This window comes from Centruroides vittatus, unplaced genomic scaffold, assembly GCF_030686945.1.
Source record: "Centruroides vittatus isolate TY-2023 unplaced genomic scaffold, ASM3068694v2 contig_651, whole genome shotgun sequence".
NCBI classification, from domain to species: domain Eukaryota; kingdom Metazoa; phylum Arthropoda; class Arachnida; order Scorpiones; family Buthidae; genus Centruroides; species Centruroides vittatus.
This window is the reverse complement of record NW_027122405.1, coordinates 2572142-2592398: the sequence shown is the minus strand read 5'-3', so window position 1 is coordinate 2592398 and position 20257 is coordinate 2572142. Positions and strand designations below refer to the sequence as shown.

The 20257-nt window shown below is 26.9% G+C and overlaps 1 protein-coding gene across 2 annotated transcripts in view; it reads right to left on the bottom strand.

Moving 5' to 3' along the window:
- LOC136979908 (SAM and SH3 domain-containing protein 1-like) overlaps positions 1–20257 on the bottom strand; it is a 133647-nt gene that overhangs the window by 99115 nt on the left and 14275 nt on the right. Inside the window, exon 4 of one of the 2 annotated variants that reach the window (XM_067275941.1) lies at positions 16984–17039. In XM_067275941.1, the coding sequence (XP_067132042.1) occupies positions 16984–17039 (56 nt within the window). Of the gene's footprint in view, positions 1–16695; positions 16963–16983; positions 17040–20257 lie in introns of those variants that run through there. The other variant, XM_067275942.1, reaches the window with a different exon arrangement.

Here is a 20257-nt window from a genome sequence, read left to right as displayed (position 1 = left end):
TAATTAATATTTTTTCTTATCTGAAAACTAGCATCATCTATCAACCAACTACAGAGTATAACTGGTCCTAATATTATATCATTTATATCTATAATATTATATCTATTGATGAAATTATCATTAGATAAAACTGGTTGCTTTTATTGATAGAACACATTTGAACAGCTGTTTTATGACAACTCATTTTACAATCCTGTTCTTACAACTGATATAAATTTTCTATTATGATTGCACAAAATGTTACATTTATTACATGCTGTATTTTTGAAAGTAAAACTGTATTTCCAGGAATTAGTAATCTCATTACTGAGCTTATGGGAAAGATGATAGTCTGCTTTATGTCTTTCTGGATAGTTTTCAAAGAATCAATTAGATCATAAAAGCAGGATCTATTGTATTTTGAACACAGTACACCGTACTAGACCTATTTATATATCAGTATCTACATTCAAAATTTATTATTATAGTTAATCTTTCATTAGTTACAAAGATGCATTCATATAATTTTATCAACACTTTTCACATAATTTAGAACTCATACTTGTAGATATAGATGGCACTGCCAATACTAACAAAGAATGTTGGAAGAAAATTTTCTGTATAGATTATGTTCCACTAAAATACAGGATGATAAACTTTTTATCTTGTAGTGTTGTGAAGTAGCAAAAGAGAGAATTTTTATTTATAGTAATATTTAATTACTTTTCCTTTTTGTTTCAGTTATTTTGTTTTGGGGTTGAGTTATGAGAAATCTCAGTGGCCATCTTGACACTTTCCAATTAGAACTTTATTTGTATAATTTCATACTGACATTTGAATAATGAATGAAATTTCATTCCACTAATTTAAGGTTTAAGTATCATTAAAAATACTAATTAATATTTTACTTTATTTTCGTAAACAGATAGAAACACAATTTAAGAAGCATTTTATTTTTGTAAGCATGTTCAATATAAAAAAATGTTCAGAAAATGAAAATTGTTTGGAAATGTCTTGAAAAATAAACAAGGAGCTGTATGTTTTTGTTTTAGCTTCTCTCTTTTTCCTCGTAAGAAGTTGACACACTTAATTGTAATCTGAATTATTTTCATTCCTGCTAGATTAAATTTGTTCCATTTGTCTTTCTGTCCTGCAGGCACTATAAAGGTATTTTAATCAAACCCATTGCAAGTTCAGCCAGATCCATATGGAGGGTGGAAGGGGTAGGGAACAGTATAGACTGTCTATAAAAAATTCTTGATTGCTCACCTGGATTCAATTTTGGGTCCCCTAGAGCAGTAGAATGAAACCTCAGTTGCATTGGCCATCTGGCTTTAAAAAGAGGTTTTTTTTCACTCATTACTATTTTTATGGTTTTTGACACTGTTCATAAAATGTTACTCTAAAAATTGGTAACTTTTTATAAAATAAGAACATTTTCAAACTGACACAGGTTAGTCTTTACTTTTGCTGGTCAGTGTATAACCATTGAATTGTAAGTGCTTAATTGATTTTGGTGCTGATTAAAGGTTTTTCTGCTAGATTCTTTTCTCTAATCAGGTTAATTGTTTGAGATTTTAAATAATTGTAATTTTGTAAATTGTACTAATAATCAATTCTATTGTTTTAAATTACTGAATCTGAAATCAGTAATACAGTTGAACCTGCCTATCTCAAACATGTTTATCTCAAAAACCTCTTTATATCAAAATTTATTTTTTCCCTGCATTTTCAGTCTAAATTCTATATATTTTCCATGTTTATCTCAAATAATTTTTCCCCAAAACCTCTATCAAATTATGGAATGAAGTGTCAATTACAAATTCAAAGCTCAGCGACTACATTTTGATAGCATAAATTGTAATAGAGTTAAATACCTTGCAATATAGTACATAGTTGCAGTTAATGCTCTTTTTCTCTAGTTATGAGTTTATCTTGTATCTTATTGGTTGAAGAAAGTCAGACATCAGAAACTATTTGCAAACTATTTCTGTTAAGGTATGTCAAATGTTTTATTTATACCTAATGCTGGTATCTACTGTATTTGCTATTGTGTTAATACAATACTGTAATTCTAATCAAACCTATTACTGTTTACTGTGTACAAACCTCTGTTTCTAATTCCTGTAAGATTCAAGATAAACAGGTTCAACTGTATTTGAGTTTTATACTAATTATTATCTATTGTTGAAATTATTTTTGTTTTGCAGTATGCAAAACAAAAATAATGTTCAACACTGACATTTAATGAAGTTTATATTTTACAAACTCTGGTGTAATGGTAGGTTCTTTGATATTTTGAACCTTGTAGTGCATACAGAAAGATTTCATTATGATTATGTTGATCTACTACATGCTAATGTTAATAAACTAAACGACAGCATAAATCTCAGATCATAACAGTTGTCTATATGTGTGTATGTGTGTATGTGTGTCTATATATGCAAGCTCTTTCTGATGATTGAACAAATATGAAAATAGATTAATAAAACAATAAAAGATAACTGCTGATTGGACATGTAATGAAGTAATATGATCTTTTCTAATATAAAATTCTCCTGCCATTCAAATTACAGTAGAGACTCGTAAATCGGAACCCCGGTAATAGGAATCGCCGGTAATCGGCACGATTTTCAGTCGGACTGTGTCGTGCCGAATCGAACGTTTTTGATACTAAATTTACTTCTAAAGTATAATTTTAATGTGTTTATATTCTTCAATATATTTATTTTGTTTGTACAAAATGCAGAAATAATTTTTAACGATACGATAGCCCCGATTATTATTATAAAAATTTTCGTTGGGCTAAAAATCGATGAAAATTCAACACGAAGCGACACGCAAAGGAGAAAAATTTGAACATCGGACAGGTTAATATATTTTTTTGTACATAAACCGTAATCGAAACAAATCCCTAATCTGAACAACCCAGTCCCCAATTGATTCCGATTTTCGGTTCACTACTGTACTTCCATTTTAGATCTGCAATGTTTAACATGATATGATTATGTACTGAAATGTCTTCTAAGGATAGAGTAAATGCATTATGTAATTTTTTTTAATGCAAATGTTAGAAGCATACATTTAAAAATGTCTCAATTAAATTTAATTTGACAGAAATACTCTGTTGGAATTTGTTAGCTTTTACTGAATCCTGGACTTATACCAAACTATTGTCGTTGATTTCTTTCCTGGAAGTATAATAGAAAAAACAAAGACCAGAACTAAAATATGGCGGAATAGTCAGAATGTAACAATTAGTTAGTGGAAGTACTTATTTTCACAGATTATAAATTGGACATTCTAACTTATATTACAAAAAACATTTAATAAGAAGTTTGCATATTCTTCTTAAGGTTCCTTAACCTTACCTAATGATCTCATTACATAAGGCTAAGGGACCTGATTTTAAAAGACAAGAGAAGTTCTGCAATTTCTTATAATTACAATATTTTTTGATGTCATAAGTATGAAAAGTAAATAAACATGGTTTGTCATCCGATCCTACTGATCTTTAGAACTAAGCAGACAAACACGAACAGTAACAAAAAAACTTTATTAAAAAGGTGAGAACTGTCACCGACATCCTCGGCCAACATCCAGGCAAAAACCCGCAAACTTTTGCGCCTCTTTTTCACAAGTTGCCAGCCAACATCTCGATGGCAAGTGTTGCCAGGCAGTATTCGGGATCTCTGGCGCTGGCGGCCACAATGATTTCCATACCAAAAATCAGTTATTTGACTCACAACAAAATATTGAAATATATGTATTAGTATCTTTAATCTAAAAACAGTTATAATTTAAGGAGCATGAACAACTTACATAACTGCACAGCACACTGAGATGAATATAAAATATGACTCACATCAACCATTAACAACTTAGAGCAGACCACATATTATTTTTATAAAGGGCACTCATAATTTTTGCCCTTAATGTAGCTCCTCTAACTTTTGTGATGTCACAAGGTAAGGTTGAGGTAAAACTTTTTGCACTGTGCAAACTCTAATATCCGTAGTTTACAAATGTCCATGAATTAAACATTTAAATTTGGAAAAACAGTACTCACATCAAAAACCAATAACTGGTGCGAAAACTTCCAAAAATCAAATGTTTTCGACTCCCCTTCTGGGATCTTCGCCAGGTTTATTTGTTTTCTGTTGAAACCCCAACGAAGATCCCAGAAGGGGAGTCGAAAACGTTTGATTTTTGGAAGTTTTTGCACCGGTTATTGGTTTTTGATGTGAGTACTGTTTTTTAATCGACCCAGTGTGCTGAGGGAATATATTTTAATTTGGATATTTTAACTACCAATATTTCTACTTAAAATACATTTATTTATTAACTGACTACAATATTGCTCTTCTTAAATCAGATAATTTAAGTACAGTATCTTAGAACTGGAAAGTCTCTGCTTACAACATATAGTGACTAATTTGGATTTCCCAACTAGAGTAACTGAAGACCAAGAATCTCTGCTGGACTATGTGTTAAGTAGTTCTACAGAAATTGAATTTAAAGTTCTACAATACCATCTAAGTGATCATTTATTTATCATGTTCTTTTTACCAGATAAAGTTCAAATTAGGTAAACACACTTTAATTCTCATAGTCAAATCATAATCTGTTTTCTTATACATCATTTAAGTTCTGTTTTAAAACACTAAATGCATAATGCATTTAGTGTTTTATTTGCCTGGGATTACATTTATCATATAAAACACTGTTTCCCAAATTCTTTGGACTACCACCCTTTTTAGTGAATATATTTTTTATATTTTCTTTTGTTTGTTTCAAAACAAATTTTTGTCTTTCTTGCCTGCTAACACGCCTACTGCTCCTTGCCTTCCAGGGGGTAGTAGCACACGCACTTTGATACTGATATAAAATATGTTAGTTTGGCAATTGATTTACTCTCTGGCGTATTATTGTATTTTATTAATAAGAATATTCCTTACATTTATAATGGCTATAAAAATTCCTGTAAATTAGGAACATATTCCTAAATCTTTATTCTCTTAAACACAGAAGCTATTTATGGAAAATATAAAATGAAGTTATTTTCCAAACTAAAAATTAGTAAACCTGAAGAGAAACAACAATTTAAACAAGAAATTAATGAAATTACTCAATCCATTAGAAAGCAGATAATAGTAGATAAGCAAAGATGATATAATAAAAAGTTCATTGATATTAAAAAGAAAAAATTATTTAAAATAATTGTTATAGGCTTCCCTATACTGTTATTAATAATAGTAATAAGGATTATATAAATAAAATTGTTTTTTGGGATGTTATTCTGAATCCTCTGCTGAAATTGTTAATGCTTTTGCTGACTATTTTAACTCTTGTGGGCTCTAGTACAGAGTTGTTTACTAAGAGTCCTGAAAACATTGACTTAAGTTATTGTAGAGATAGTTACAGTAATCAAAACTCTTTTGTCTTTAAGGAAACTGATAATGATAAAATTTATCATATTATTTTTCACATTTCTATTAATATGCCAGACATTTATGGTACATCTTTGTATTTAATTAATAGAAATGTGATTATATTAGCTTTGTTTATGATATATTATTAATTACTCTAATTTAGTACTAATTTTAGTACTAAATTAGTACTACTAAAGTACTACTAATAAAGTACTAGTTTTACTAGTACTAATTTAATGACACTAATAATACTAGTATAATTTAGTGACACTTATCCATAAAACAGGAAACAGAATTCATATCAGCAACTACTACCCTATTGTCATAATTTACCCTACTATTGCAAAGATATCTAAAAAAGTTTTTAATAATTACTTTAATTTGTTCATTTTAAAAATGTATTAGTATTATCAAATAACAGTTTAGCTTTCAACAAAATTATTCTACTTTGCATGCACTGGCTTTTTATCACCATAATTTAACTACTAATTTAGCTAAGTCTGTTTAATCTCACTATTTCTATTGACCTAACAAAGAGCATTACCATGAAGGTAATACTCTCCATTGGCTGACAAATAGTACAGATTTGTTCTCTTGAAATCATTTCATGATTTCAATAGAACTAATCTGTACTATTTGTTCTTAAGACCAGAGCATATACTAACATGCAACTGGACACAAAATGTATAATGGAAATTTTGAATTGTGCAGTGGAAATCCCATATTTGTGCAGTAATTAATGTCTGATTCTGGGTTTTATAAGTATTTCTTTTTTTCTGGTTATGATAAAGTTAAGGTATTTATCTAAATTTCAACAGTGTATGGCAAATCCTGTTCAAAACAGAACCTGAATAACCAGCTTAAACAGATTTAATAGTATATGTGTATATGTATATATATATATACATACATACATCACTATTAAATCCAACCTTAATTGCCTTCAGCCAACTATGTTTCATATCATTTTACAATAGTCTTTACATTTCCTTGTAAACAATATTAGAATTATATATTATTTACAATTAATTTATATATCAAAATATTTTAATAAAGTAATTGATAGCAAGGCAAAGTAAACATTATAACTCAAAATAGTGTAAAACAAATTAATAATAATAATAACTTTCAAAAAAATAGGCAAGTGACACTTAATATCAAGTATTCACATGTCATTTTGTTCTATAGATGCTGGAAGTTAAATTTTATCATAAAAATATATGCCAATATATTAACAATTACAGATATATAATTTTAAATAAATATACACATTATTTATTTATATGACATATTAGGAGTATCCCTAAAATGGTAATGAAAAAGATTGATTGATTGTATAGAAAATATATGATGCTTAAATTCTTTTTAGAATAGGATCTGTCCTTAGTCTTTCATATGGGGGTTAAAAAACTTGTCATTTTGCACATAAAATGTTACATATAATACAATCATATTTGCACAATGTCATAAGAAACAGCAGTAATGTCATATGATTTAGTTCTTAAAAATTCTTGGTATTTAAAAAATAATGTGAGTTGTAAAGAGGAACAAAATGCAGGACTAAATACAGGAAGTGTTAACCAAATCTGATTAATATTAACTTATACTTGATAAAGTTATTGCTGCAATATGTCATAAACATTCAGTAGCTAGACAAATTCATTCAATAATTTTAAACTGCATGTATTTTGAAATGCTCAGGCTAATTAATTGATAAAATTATTACTGTGATACATTAATTAATATCAGATTCATGTTTAGATAAGTTTCCAGAGTAAACCGTAACCTGTACTTGGTGTCTTTTTTTCTGTCTCAGATTTTTTTTGTTTTCAGATAAGATCAACATACTTTTAAGTACATTGTATGTGATTAGTGTTTTATATTAACTATACAACGGAGTAACTTTTTCATTAAGAAATAATTGATTAGATAATTTTTAAACTGGAAAATATATTTTAATAAGTATAAATGCAATTAAATTTTATACTCTAAAAATTTATTCAAATAAAACAATAACTTTTAGTTGAAAATCTTATTATCAATTACAAATAAATTGGTTCAAGATATTTAAAGCATACTATAAATAAAACAAAAGACAGAACTTCAAATAAAATTTAATTGTTCTGACTATTTTTTATTTATAATTTAAACAATACCAATTTATTTCAATATTAAATGCTTTCAAAAATAACTTATTCCATTTTCAGAACAAAAATGTTAAGCAAAACAAAGTTATATTACTATCAGTATTATTAGCTTAACTATTTCAATGATAATAAAGTGATAAAAATTTAAGCTAAATAATTAACTTAAATCCTTATAAGCTTTTTACACATTTAAGTTAGATTAAGTAAATAAATTAGACTTAAATTTAGATTTCAACAATACTGCTATTTATTTAATGCTTTTGAGAATGTTCCCATCTTTAGAATCTAAACAAAAACGGAGCTTAAATGACTAACCAATCCCCTACTTGGTTTTTTATAAGAACCATACTGTCTGTTACATAAAACTGCTGTGTAAGTCTTAAATGATAGGAATTTGTAGCTTTTTTAAGTTTTCTGATGTAAATATCTCATTGTTCTAATGTAGATTACATAGATGGGGCATCCCCAAAAGCATTAAATAAATAACCGTACTATTCACTTCTAAATTTAAACTTGATTTTCTTTACTTAATCTTATCATAAGAGTTCTTTTAAAATCTTACTGAATTTAGGTTAGAGATATATATTTGTTTTAGAAAATCAAATAAAATTTAACCAAATAGATGTTTAAACATCATTTTATAATTCTGATTTATTAAACAATTTTTATCATAACATATATGCATCATCAAACAAAAAACAAAATACTAAGACTGAACTTTCTAAACAGATATAAAACCAATATATTTCTTGAAATTAATTGAGCTCTTTTGTAATGTCAAAATGAAATAAAATCAGAAAATAAAGAACACATTTTTTAATCCAGTGAAGTTTTAAGAGTATAAACAATATATTTTGATGTGTAGCCTATAACCTGGAAGTTATCTGTGTTTAAAAAATAATCTAAAAGGGTTGGGCAAGTTATATGCCAATTTTAAAATTGCAATTAGAAACTTGAACCTTCAGAGCAAAGGTTACTTCATAGGCATGAGGTACTGTACAGTAGATTTTCATTCTGGGAGGGCAGAGTGGGGTTGAACATTGTTATCTTCACATTTTATCATTAAACAAACAAAATTTCAAAATTTAATGATCGACTTTTAGTAAGACATGTAAGTGAAAAAACTTTAATGAGAAATATGTAATGTAATTACTTGGCAAACAATCAATTCATATTTAAAGAAACCCTCAATAATGGTCCATACAGGTAGATTTGAATAAATTATTTCAGGTAGATAGACAGGTTGGTAAGGAGATTTCACAGTGGGCTGACATCCACTCTCACCCCACCCTAGTGCTATCCATCAGAGGATATATGCAAAGGCTTTGTTTTCATTCCAGCAATGCTATATGCATGAAAATATGGTACTTTTTTTTAAATGACAGTCATCAGGTTTTTATGTATCTAGAATTTTAGTGTAATGTTAAAATACATTATAACTTAATTACAATCTAAAATCATTTTGTATCCATTTCTTAGTAGTAAAAATAAAACTGACTGTTTTACTTAAGTTTAACATAATTTATTATAGCTACTATGTGATCAAGAACTATTACTTATTACAATCCTAAAATTCCAAGTACAATACAATACAATACAATAAATCTTAAAATCCAAATACAATATAAATATAAATCTTCTGAAATTTTATTTCTTATTGTTTTGTAGCTATCATATTGGAACTATAATATAAAAATCTATAAAATGGTATTTATACATTTACATATTTTAAATACTAAAAGAGATAATTAGTAATAAGAATAATTATATAAGAAAACTGTTTATTTAAAAATGTAATTTTGTATAATTTATTTGTTGATAAACTATAAAAATATCCCTTGAACATAAAAAAACAGAATAATATCTTTAGTTTTTTAGATAATTATAAGGAATAATAAAACTTTTCAATTCATAGATGTTTTATTTACCTGACAGGAAAATTGCTAAAATCAAAATAAATATATATTTTTTAATTAATACAGAAGAAAATATTAAAATCTATTTTCATAGTTTTATGTATATATCTATTTACATTGTTAAGATATAATTCTATTATGTTTTCTTTTATCAGCTGATATGAACGAAATGTTAATCAAAAATATTTTTGTATGAAATAGTCCTAGTTTAGTTTTTTGAAGTTTAAATTTTTGTATTAAATTCAGAAATTTAAATTTTAAATAATCAAATATTTAATAAGAAATAGCTGAATAAAAGAATGTATAAAATCAATATAAATCTGTTAGATTTTGCAGCTTTAAATATTTTCCTAGAGAAATAAAAGGAATTTTAAAAATCCTGTATGTGTGTATATAGAGATGACAAAATATATAAATATGCAATAATACCATTCTACAGATTTTAATATATATATTGGCTTTACAATTAATATTTAATCTGTTGAATTACAATAAATGAAAGAAATCTGAGTGTAAAGTAAATCATGTAATATAAAATATTATGTTATATTTTAAGAATTGCACAAAATTTTTTGTAATTAAAAAAATAAATAATACTGAATGAATTTTAATACTAGATGATAAGAGTAGAATCTTATGTTATTACATAAACTTTAAAAATAACTATAACTAGTTTACTTTATATAATAATCACAGTTATTTTTAAATTTCTAAATAATAATATATATTAAAATATTCATTTCTTTATATTAAAAAAATAAAAAATAACTGATTATGGAGGAAAATAATAATCTTAATAATTACTCTGAATCAAGAACTTTAAACATTTCTGTCTGATCTTAATTATAAAACAATATCTTGTTCTAAATAGCACATATGCAGAGTTTTTCACTAGACACAAAAATGTTTCATTTAGCCTTGTACAGAGATAAAAAAAATTACTGGTACTTAAACACCTTATACTGGAATAATTTTAAAAATTAAGCTCTAATAATTCTTTGATATGTGAATAAATTCAAATGTTTTAAATTCATAATCTATATAAATATATACATAAACAAGCTATTATAAGATAACTCAGGACTCAAAGCAGTTTGTCACTGTAAATTTCCACAAATTTCTGTTATCATCAAAAATTTCCAGTGCCTTAATATTGCTAATTTAAAGCATGTTCTGTACTTATGATAAAATTATTAAGTTATAGCAATAATGCAAAATTCTTTGTGTACATTTTTGTTAAAAGCATAATTATCATCAACATTACCAGCTTCTCTTTGAAGTTGATTAATGCTGTGATAATTAACTGTTTTCAACAATGTAATGCAAGTTATATATCAAAAGTTAAGTGATAGCCTCATAGCCAATTGGTTAAGGAGTAAGTGTACTGCTCTGAGGGACCTGGAAACAAATCTGGTCAGGTCAAAAAAACCCCATAAATTTTTTGGGGATGGTTTTTTCTGTGCATGTTCAGTCCCAGCCCTCATCACCAGGTTACCCCATTGGCCTGTCTAAACCCTGTTGGGCTTAACAAAAATGCCCTCTTAATATGAACAGAATATAAAGTGTCAAAAATAAATAAATAAAATAAAAAACAAAAGCTAGTATATTTTGCATTTTACTTTTAAACAACATATGACTGTTTTCTTATATTTTTTATTTTTTGTAAATAAAAAACATTGAACAATACCCCTAGAAACAAAAATGTATTACAATATGAGCAAATATTGTGACATCGTCACAATGCCGGGCTGCAATTTTTAATCATATTTTTAATTTATTTGATTTAAAATATATGCTTTCCACCTCAAATTAGTAGTGGCTTTCCCCTATACATCATACTTTTCCTTTAACAATAGAGTCATGCTGGTCATCTATCTAACACCTTTGAAGAGAAAATGTTTGAATTGAAATAACATGATTTCCAGTGCAAACCAGAAGTTCATATATAGTAAACTATGGCCTCCTGCCCCTAAGGTTTCTATATCTGGTCTCATCTTTTATCTACCTAACTCCGTTCTCAAGATTAAGGAAAGATGGACAGACAACAGTGGCAATTTATAGGTCTACAATTTTTTCAAATTGTAGCCCAAAAGCAATGACATCTGTTATATTTTTATAACAAAAATGAAAATAAATTAATATTAAAATTTATAGTGAGCAGGGATAGATGCAGGAGAACCCACAGGGGCTAATTCAAAAATTAAAAATATTTAAATACTTAATAAGGACTTTATATTAACAAGTGCATGATGATTGTGTTGCAGATGGTCTGATAAACCATATTGATGATCATAATACTTTTAAAAACATTTTGAAGTTTGAATAAATTAATTTTATTGTGTCAATGGGGGCTTAAGTTCCCTCCTAATAGTAGGCCTATAACATTTCATTTCCACTAATTTGTAAAAAAATGAATGTGAATACATTATATTAATAAATAATAAATTATAAAATTCCATTTCAGTTAACCTTAAAAAAATAGATATAAAAATGATAACCAACAATAACAGAAAGCTTTTCAATTACTTTTCAAATAGCTTAATATTTCAGACTGATATTTATGTTCAACTTAATAGCTTTCAGTCAAAACTTAATTTGGTTCATATTTCATTATACACTATATAATTTAATATTCAATACTATTTATAGTTACATATAAATTCGATTTCTAACCAAATGGAATTGTCTTACATTAATGGTTTATATGAACAGATGAGAAAAATAAAAAATTAATTGAAATTATTAATAGTAGCCTATCATTTTTAATTTGTATTAAAAAACATATAAAAACAAAAAATAAATTTTTCAATTATTTTTTATTATAATTATTACTTCAAAATAAAATTAAGGTTCATTGAATACTTCATTTATACAAATCTATAATTATTTCTATTTATAAACTGTAATTACTGATAAAACAATTTTTCTGGAATTAATGTTTAGGGAATTTCCTAGTGTCAGGTATCATACAATACATGAATAAATATTTATTGCAAACCTAATACATTTAACAATAAATGATGACAAACAGAATATAAACAAAATGCAATCAAATGAATAGATAATGACACATTTCATAATCAAACTACACTGTATTTATTTTAAAATTGTAAAAATATATTTTGTATTTGCTGAATCTGGTTTTGATTTTTTTTTAGACTTACAGTATTAGGGTTTAAATATCTTTACATATGAACAATTTAGATATGTGTAATTTTTTAAAAATTAAAACACTGACATTTATTTAGTTTTGGAAAATTTTGAAGTATATACCTGTAAAGATATGATTCAAAATTTAATTAATCTACTTGGTTATAGAATATTTATATTATATTTTATTTAAAAAATATACTCAAGGATATAATTATATAAAATTATAAATACTCTTTGCTAAAAAATATCTTTACTTTATGATCACTAGTTTCACCTCACCCCAATGTTACCAGAATAAATTTTCTGTTTATTATATAATATACAATATTTAGATGCCACATTTTTTTTTATGATTTCACCATGAGATATTATATAATTTAAAGTTTATTTCCAGAAACAGAACATCAATTTATGATATACCATAATCTATGGAAAATTTAAATGTAATTTACAATGAATCACTTAACAGCAGTTTTCCAGACCAATTAGGTCATAAACCTGAGTATTTATTATTTTTATATTATGTAATATAATTTATATATAATATAATAGCACTCTAGCTAAAATTATAATGATTTAAAAACTATGTTTAATAACAGCATTAAGCATAATAGATGATTAAAACTATACGTTGTTCACAATAAATAATTTTGCTGTACAATACAAAATTTTCAAATATTTATATAAATAATATGAAATAAATAAACAAAATGTATAATAATTATACAGTTCATTACGAAACTAATACAATTATATATTTATTCATCTTGAACATTAACTAATCTAGTATTCAAATAATTTGTAATAAAATTTAACAAAAAGTTTTATTAAAGTTTAACATCCCCAATATATATATTAAAGCTTAACATCAACAATATAAAATAAACTAACATTCAAACAGATTATAATAAAATTGTTTCAATGTTAATTTATTTTCTGAAAGAAAAATTACAAAGACAATACAGTAGAGCGTCGATAAGTGGAACGTCGGTAAGTGGAATGGCCGGAAAGTGGAACGATTTTCAGTCGGACTGTGTCGTGCTGAATCGAATGTTTTTGATACTAAATTTACTTCTAAAGTATAATTTTCATGTTTTTTTATATTCTTTAATATATTTATTTTGTTTGTACAAAATGCAGAAATAATTTTTAACGATACGATAGCCTCGATTATTATTATAAAAATTTTCGTTAAGCTTAAAATCGACGAAAATTCAACAGGAAGCGATACGCAACGGAGAAAAATTTGAACATCGGACAGGTTAATGTATTTTTTCGTACAAAGTCGGAAACTGGAACAAATCATTAACTGGAAGGACCCCAGTCTCCAATTGGTTCCACTTATCGACGCTCTACTGTAGTAATAAATAAATAAATAAAAAATTTTGATGATAATAAAAACATCATATCCTTCTTTAAATATTATCAAAATTAAGTATATTAGGCTCTATTTTATAGCCCCTTATTTTAAGACAAATTTTCTATTACGGATTTTGAAATGTTATATTTAAGTGTGTATTCTTTTTATTGGCCATCTCTGTATTATTGTATAGTTAAAACTCTTATCTTCAGGAATATAATCTGAAGTTATTACACAGAGCTTATATCAAAGAAGAAGACTCACTTTATGAAAGCTTTTCATGTTGTTAAAATGGTGATCTACTGTTATAAATACTAAATATCTTATAAATATGTTAATTTAATATTTAAGAATAAATATTTGGATTAATATATGCTACAGTAAGCTATGATAATTTGTTTTTTGCCAATATTATAACAATTATTTATACTTATTTCCTTAGGTGTCGATCTGTATATATATTGGGGATGGCCAATGACAATGAGTAAAAAAAATTTTTTATTGTTGGACTTTTGAGTGGATATAAAAAATAAGGTTTACCTATTTGTATACTGTATATGTTTCTACTCCTAATTTTTGTAGTGTAGTATAAAATAAAAATATGTATATTTCCTTCTAAGAAATATACATATTTTTATTTTATACTACACTACATATATACAGTATATTATATACAGTTTGCTGATAGAAAAAATTGGGGGCTATGTCCCTCCTGTCCCTTATGGATTCATGCCTAGGCTTATTCCAACACTAACTTTTAAACATAATCTGATATTATATAAACAACACAGCAACAAATTAAAATTATATATGGTAATTACACTATCAAAATTAAATTATGTTTAAAATTAAATTCACTTTGTTTGTAACTATTTAAAAACTTTTTAACAGTTTAATAAAACTTAATAATTTTATCAAACTATTAAAGTGAAAATTTATTAATGCATTTCCATAAGTAGCATTTAATGAATTATCCCATAAATAATATGATGATTAAAGAACATTTTCATTTTATCACTATTATTCAGTAATTAGTTCATTAAAATAATAAAAAATTGATATTATTATTTATGAAGATAAATTACTTGTGTAAATCATTCTGTTTGCCAGGGAATAAATTACCATACTTCAAATTTTAACCAAGAATTTTTTTCTGCACTTATCTAAACATTATTTCAATTTTAGTAAATATCTTGACAATATGATGATAAAATAAATAAAATTGTTATATGAATCATAAAACAACAGTATTAGTAATATTGAATGCTTTATGTTGATCACTTAATTCACTTTTTATATTGAACACACGGATTTTGTATATGATACTCAGCTTTAGAGATCTTTATATAAAATCCATATCCTCCTATAACAACATCACCAATTGTTTTAGGCATAGGTAAACCTAGACTTTTGCTTATGGTTCACAATTTTAGGCACTTCACAAACACACTAATACATGCTCTCCAATACAGTTCAGTGATTTCAGTGATAGCTAAAATCCTATACCTGATAGAATATCAAATATCATGTGACATGAGGTTTATGTTATATAAACTTATACAAAAGGAAGGCAGTCTCATAAATTAACACTATCTAGAGCCTCACACAACCTAAAACTTTCACTAAATATCATAATACACTCTTGAATTTTGAGTCGTTCTATATATTATGTATTTACATGATCATTTTATAGTTCTATTGGTAACCATCATAAAAAAAAAATTTGCCAATAATTTAATTTTGTTTCTATGTCAAAATACATAGTAATGAACTGCATTATTTAAAATTCTGCTCAAATAACACAAAGATAAATTGAAGAAAAACAATTTTTATTACTTCATAAAAAAAACTTTACGAAAACTATTGATTTTATTTCTATATCACTTAAATAATCTTTCGACATTAATTCTGAAAATAGGATTTTGAAATACTATTACTTTTTGTTTCTTTTTAATATAAATATTTAAAATTACTTCTTCATTTTTAGAAATTCATCAAAATATTATTGATTTAACTAACCATTCAAAATAAATTACTATTTTAAAATACAGAAAGAAAATCAATGCAACACAACAACTAAAATGATTAATATGTTAATTAGGATCAATGTACTGTACTGTACTTTAAAAACTTTAATTTCAATTTCAGCATATTTAATGAATTAATTTATAAATTTTATTAATATATATCTACATCTTTTTATAATGTTTTTTAAAAAAATAATGTAAAAATAATTTTAAATAAAATAGAACAAAGGCTTTAAAGCTATGCTAGCTTTAACAGGTTCATTATAAGCAGATTGCAAAGATAATTTTTTTTAATATAAAACAAAAATTGCTTTTTATTTATTTTGTTTCCTTATTAAGTTGTATTTTTCTAAAAGCAAAACAAATAAAAAATAAGCTATTTTCCTTTTAAATTAGAAAATAAAAAGACAAAATGGATTGCAAAGTAACATGATAATAAAATCTGATATGCCTTTATTAAAGATAGGGAAAAAAAAAAAAAAAACATTATATTTCATTATCTTATTAAAGTAAAGTATCTTATTGAATTATAATACAGTCACGAAGAAAGTAAAATAACGATTCGTGTCGTTATAAAATTCCTTAAGGATATGTAAAACTATATATCAGCTGAGTGAATTTCCCAAGGGTTTAAGGATAATTATCAGACAACAGGTAAAAGGCTAAGTTATCTAAACTAACTTAGATTTCGATCAATCTTTCGTTCGTTAATTCCACAAGCCGTAATTCGGTAATATACGAGCAGAAACCACGCCATTGACACAAATTCCTAATATCCCTCAATAAACAATTCGGTTGCCATGACTTCTGCATTCGTTAATCATAGAAAGGTCGGAACCGCACCCGGACTCAATCTATCAATTTCAAACAATAACACGTGGGACAATTGTAAAGTTGTCACTCTTTTGTCGTCACACGTTACACGAAAACGGTCATAAATATATTTTAATTCTCTAGAGAGTAACTTACCTTCGGCCGGAAAAGGGCACGGCTCGTAGAAGTACCTGGATCTTGGACTCAAACACCTGAAGAAAGAAATCAATTTTCTTAAAATATTTGTAAGAAAAAAAAGAAAAAGAAATCTATAACTAATCTTTCCTTTTATTGAATAAATTTAATAACCTACATTAGTTTAATTACGAACAAATGAAACGGAAATTGCATTAACGCATCATTGAATCCAATACTTTAAGGCTATTACCGATATTAATCTATAGAAAGAACAGGTTAATGTAAAGAAAATGAATTATATAAAGAGTTTGTTCTATTCATTTTTAAGAAATAAATGCTTTGATTAATCAGTCTTTTTAAAAGAAAAAATCGAGTGGTAATCTTCGTTTCTCTCGAAAAATGAAGGCAACTGACAAATGGGTGTGCCCATATCAAACATCGGTTAAAAGTTTTCTAACAGTTAACGATAACTTATAATTATTTATTTAGAAACTTATTTATTTATAATAATGATTTAGGCGAGTAAACGGTGTTCTCGAACACCTGCAATTCGCTGCACACACCGCATCCATTTTTAAAAAGTCGGAACAAAAACCTAGATTAGAGCTTTTAGATTCACTAATGGTTCCATTTAACTCTTATATAAAGAAAGGATACATTAAGTAGTTAATAGATTCAAATTGTTACGATATAAATTAATATTCGTGTTGTTGTAAACTTTCCGAACACAAATTTAATATATTTGGTATATTACGAGCCGTGCCATTGGTTTCTCGAGATTCTCTAGAGGATCGAAACGTGCCACTCTGGGCTCGTTGCATTCGAAGTACAGTTTGTACTATATCAACAGCATCCTCCTCCGGGGACTGCTTCTCATAATTGCATAACGATATCAAACAACTACGTTCATTCTCTACTTTTCTATTCTGCCGTAAATGAGATTTATAATGAAAAAATCATAGAGCGTTTAATACTGAATGGACATCAGTTTCGTGCAAAGATTCGTTAATCCGGAATGCCTGGTAATCTGGCACCCTCTGAAAGTATCCGATAACTTAAAAAACAGGTTTCTCATTCTGAGAGCATTCGTTTTGTTTATCGTATACAATAGATACAGTACATGTCTAGTAGATATACGAACACAAATCATTGCAAATGTTGATTTTGTACAGTAACGTGTTCATTAACGGACTTTTCAGGTTTTTCTATCAATCTTAACGCAGTATAGTCATGCACTGATTTTAAAGAGCGTACGTAAACAAATCGGAAGCATACAGCAACGTGCGTTCAGTACAAAAGATACGGCAATATCTGCAACGTTCGAATTTAGAGGTGGGAAACCCCTTCTGGAGGTTTATCGCGAGTAAAGTCGGATACCTCAAGTAGTAAAAAATTTTGTAAGGCAAATTGTTTTCTTTATGCTAAAGATTTCTGGATCCACTATTGCATATAAATTATGGAATTTTGCGAAAATACAAAAACGTTCGGTAATCTGGCACCATTCTGGTCCCGAAGTGCCTGATTAACAAACTTATATGTTCAGGTATTAAATGTATGATATAAAGTTAATCCGAGTTCATTGCAATGTTGTGAAAACAAATTAATTATGCTTTTAGACTAGCATTCAACTGAAATGAGCAAAAATATTAATAATCGAAAATGAAAATAATATAAGGACATACGAGAAATGACATAGAGTTTAAGCCAGTTATAAATACGCTACGCTTCCCTCTTCGAAAGTAAAATATATATATATATATATATAGGCCTATATATATATTATATGAATAAAATCAATAAAATAAAAATAGATTCTTCACCACTTATCGAAGAGAAATTTAATTTACGTCACTTTCGTATCATGTTTTTTTTATATAAAAGACTATTCTGGATTCACTCTGTGCCCTGGGTCGGACTAAATGCCTCTATCTGTTTCGGATAATGTAATGCAATTAATGTAATTTAAGTAGAAGATTTTACGAAACTCTACACTAAAAAAATTCAGCAATCGAATCAGGAAAAAATAAACTCGTGTCTAGTAATTTTTAAAAAGTAAAATGCTGTATGTAAAGCAGAATTTGACGTGTAGTGATCCATTTCCGACAAAAATAAAAGAAAAAAAGAAATTAGAACAATTGCTGTAAATGACAATTTATTGATATTCTCAGTGCAAACGCTCGAAATAGCATCTCTCTGCATATAATCGGTTTCTGCACGATTTAGATCAGATTCTAAATAACTTCGGCTCAATTTTGCCTCGTGTTACACTTGATTACTGCATATTACACTTCATGCAACAACTCCTCTGGACATCATTTATTTACAGTTACGTCTTAAATGTTTGCCGTAACTTTTTTCACTTCATTTTCTAAAAAACGGCTGCTGTTGAGTCACTCTTCAAATGAAAAATTCATTGGAGAAGAATTTATGAAGTTCTTATAAGAATTTTTTAACTTTTACTGCTGTTTTGTTTTTATTACACTTCATTTTTCTTTCAAATTCGACTGACTAATTTATCAGCAAATGTTTCATAATATCGTGTTTACACATATTACTCTCGCTCTTAATTAGAAATTAACTTTTATGCCGTTCATAATAAAGTCTGCGCTAGTACAGAAAACCGGCAATTTATAAATTGTATTTTTTTACGTTCTCGAGGCATTAAAAACTCCCGAACCCCAAAGAATTACGTGTAACAGGCCTTTCCATCTTCTAAAACTTTAAGAATGGAGAGAGAAACGCAACGTAACAGGGGGAAAAATTTTTTTTACTTTAAGAAGTGACATTGTCGGAGATTAAGGAAGGATTTGATTTGCCACTGAATGGCAAAGCTCTTATAAATCACGACGCTGTTAAATAGAAGGGCTCAAAGCTGTTCCTAAAGGATCTGACTTCTCTTAAATCCGCACTGTTGTGTTAGGTAGCGGCTCTTAAAGTTCGAAATCGTAATTAATGAACGAATTTCACGCAAAACTTAATCGGGAAATGGCACACGATAAATCAATGCCGCCGATGTAAGAAGGTGCTATTTACCTAATGTAATTTCCGAATCGTAGCCGAATTCTTTTTAAAAAACACACGCACACACAAAAATGATGATGAAAACATTAAATCTAGAAAATATGTTTGATTCTGTAACCATTTTTGCTAAGAAAATTACAACTAAAGCGGCGGCTCGATAAATTCGATAAATCTGGCTGTTGCCTAAGGTTATGAAAAAAGTTTGACGGGAGTCGTATCAGTTCATTAAAAATAATAATCAATCTCTGGTGAGTTGACATTTATGTCACTT